Genomic DNA, 2,491 nt, shown 5'->3' on the forward strand with positions numbered 1-2,491 from the left:
TTAGTATTTAACGGAAGTCAAGGTTTTATTTTAATAGATGCAGAGCTGGAAAAAAGCTCGCACATTTGACCGACCCGAAGGGTGACACCGGGACCTGCCGGGGCATTAAAGCCTTATTTAAATAAATGTTTCGCTAAGATTTTTTCGGGAAAAGGAAGTCATTCCTTAATCCCCCATGAGACGCTTATCGCGAGTACTTACTACTCCTAAGGAGTTCTCTACACTAAGTTATAGCCAAGAAGTGATTTTTATTAAGAGAAGAAGAATATGTCGTGTTGCTCCACCGAGCAACAAAAATATAAATAGGAAGATAGGAAGACAACAACAAGTGGTTGCAGGCAGAGAAAATCAGTTCACCCTGCTGCACACTCGCCTAATCTCTCCGTTGGAACCGGTGAGAGGGGCGATGTTTCCCATCTTCACCATGGAGGCCACAAAGTCCCTAAAGAAGGCGGCCCTGTTGTTGGCGTAGCCGCGGACGATGGAGTCGGCAGAGCCGTTGTTAAACAGCTCCTGGTCGGAATGGAGGAGACCTCTCCTGGACATGAGATTGATGTAGTAGGCGTTGTCAAAGGCATTCGGAGTGGTGACGTCGAGCGGCGCGAGGTCGCCGGCTCCGCCAGACTGCGGGCAGGTGGCCCTCCTGGTGGCGGCAAACGCGGGCTGGATGTTCGTATCGTTGTAGATGCGGTTGCGGAAGGTGACGCAGCGGGCGAGGCCGAAGGTGTGCGCGCCGGACAGCGCGACGAGGTCGCGTAGGTTGAGGCCCTGGTTTTGGAAGCTGGTGATGAGAGTGGATAGGCTCGAGGATGCAAGAGGGAGGTTGCTGTTGGCGGCGCTCTGGCTCGCCGTTCTCGCGTCTCGGCGTCCTAGCGGCACCGTCCACGAGGGCCCTCCGCTCTGCGGGAGTTTCCGAAACGCGGATTTAGCTGGTTAGAGGATAGATAGATACTACGGGGTTTCTTCCTGTACTTGAGCGTTTGATCGATGATAGAGTGCTCACCAAGACGACGCCGTCTCGGGTGGCGAGCGCGAGGATGTCCGCGCAAGATACGGTGGCGTTGCACGCAGCCTCAACGGCGGACTTGATAGTTTCGATGACGTCCATGCCGCGGATGGAGTTCCTGTTCGAGAACGCGTTCTGTTCGCCGGTGAACGTCGGGGTGTCCGCCAGAAGCACGGATCCGTCGCAGCCCTGCCCAGAAGTGCACGCGGGACAAGACGTCAGACGCGAGGATGAAGAAGAGTAATCTAACTGTCTATCTAGTCCGTCCGAGAGTGCGAAACCCGGCGTACATTGACGAAACAGTCGTGGAAGAAGAGGCGGATGATGGAGGCGGGCAGTCGAGGGTCGTTGCGCACAGCCGCTCGCATGGCAGTTTGGACGATTCTCGGGAGGTTCGGGCAGCTTCGGGTGTAGAAGTTCGCACTCAGCTGGGCGTTCGCCGTGCACGCGCACAGGAAAATGACGAGAAGAGAGCAGGCGATGGACCTGCTGCTGCCAAAGGACACCATTGTTCTGCAGTGAGCAACAAGTGCTCTGCTGAACTGTTTTGGTCCTTTTGCCGGTTGAACTCTCCAAGGTAGCGCAGCTCCTTATATAATGCGCGGCGGCAGCACGATCCCTCTAAATTTGAAGCCAAGCCAAGGATGACTCCCAGGAAGAAGGGAAACCCACCCGGTCGTCGTTTTTTGCGCGTGAGGCTTACCTGCAACGGCAAGCAAAACGGGTTGACCAGAAGACAGTCAGAACGCTTCTATCTGATCTAGTTTCTACGGGAGCAGGTAGGAAAGGCTGGACGGGGTAGGAGACGATGGGACTGGAGGGGGATAAACTATGAGAGCACCGTTAGAGTGCGGATTTGACATGGAGATATATTCTCCATCGATGGTCAACGGTATGAAATCATAAACGAATCCATAATGATAGACCGTCATGGTACTTTGCCAAACGTCAACTCTCTTCGCCATGCACGCCATTGGGGAAATTACGGCAGAGTCTCTATCTCTCTGACTCTCGTCGCGGGTCCCCGTCGCGGCCCCGGCTAACTTGAACTCTTTCTGTTTCGCTGCCTGTCTCTTTTTCTCTATCTCTCTCTATCTCTCTCTATCTCTCTCTATCTCTCTCTATCTCTCTCTATCTCTCTCTATCTCTCTCTCTATCTCTCTCTATCTCTCTCTCTCTCTCTCTCTCTCTCTCTCTCTCTCTCGATCTAATACTCAAACGATCTCCCCATACTTTACAACCGTTCTAGCTTAGCCGGAGATGTCGTATCTATAACATTTTCTTTGATTCTTGTCATTTACCCGGGGTACCGGGCAAATCTCAAGGTTGGCTCTATCCCTCACTTCGACTATATGTTCGTTGCCACCGCCCGACCAAACCCTCTCTCAGCCATACTCTCTCTGTCGCTTTCTATTTTTCTTGCAATTTCTCGTGTATATCTGTTTATCTGTCGTTCTGTCTCCCGCCCCGGCTAATCCGAAGTCT

The 2,491-nt window shown here is 52.9% G+C and overlaps 1 protein-coding gene across 1 annotated transcript; it reads right to left on the reverse strand.

The window, feature by feature from the left end:
• Positions 1-228: 228 nt before the first annotated feature.
• Positions 229-1,592, reverse strand: LOC144703630 (peroxidase P7-like). The gene is made up of 3 exons (XM_078575845.1): positions 1,297-1,592; positions 1,004-1,195; positions 229-900 (listed from the first exon to the last, which is right to left on the reverse strand). The coding sequence occupies exons 1-3, from the start codon at positions 1,513-1,515 to the stop codon at positions 349-351; spliced, it is 963 nt and encodes a 320-aa protein (XP_078431971.1). The 5' UTR covers positions 1,516-1,592; the 3' UTR covers positions 229-348.
• Between the last annotated feature and the right edge of the window lie 899 nt (positions 1,593-2,491).

Source organism: Wolffia australiana, chromosome 5, assembly GCF_029677425.1.
Source record: "Wolffia australiana isolate 7733 chromosome 5, ASM2967742v1".
Lineage (NCBI taxonomy): Eukaryota > Viridiplantae > Streptophyta > Magnoliopsida > Alismatales > Araceae > Wolffia > Wolffia australiana.

Coding starts and splice junctions, on each gene's coding strand:
- LOC144703630 (XM_078575845.1), bottom strand. CDS start 1,515: ATGGTGTCCTTTGGCAGCAGCAGGTCCATCGCCTGCTCTCTTCTCGTC. Junction 1,196..1,296: donor TCCACGACTGTTTCGTCAAT/GTACGCCGGGTT, acceptor ACTTCTGGGCAG/GGCTGCGACGGATCCGTGCT. Junction 901..1,003: donor CCCGAGACGGCGTCGTCTTG/GTGAGCACTCTA, acceptor AAACTCCCGCAG/AGCGGAGGGCCCTCGTGGAC.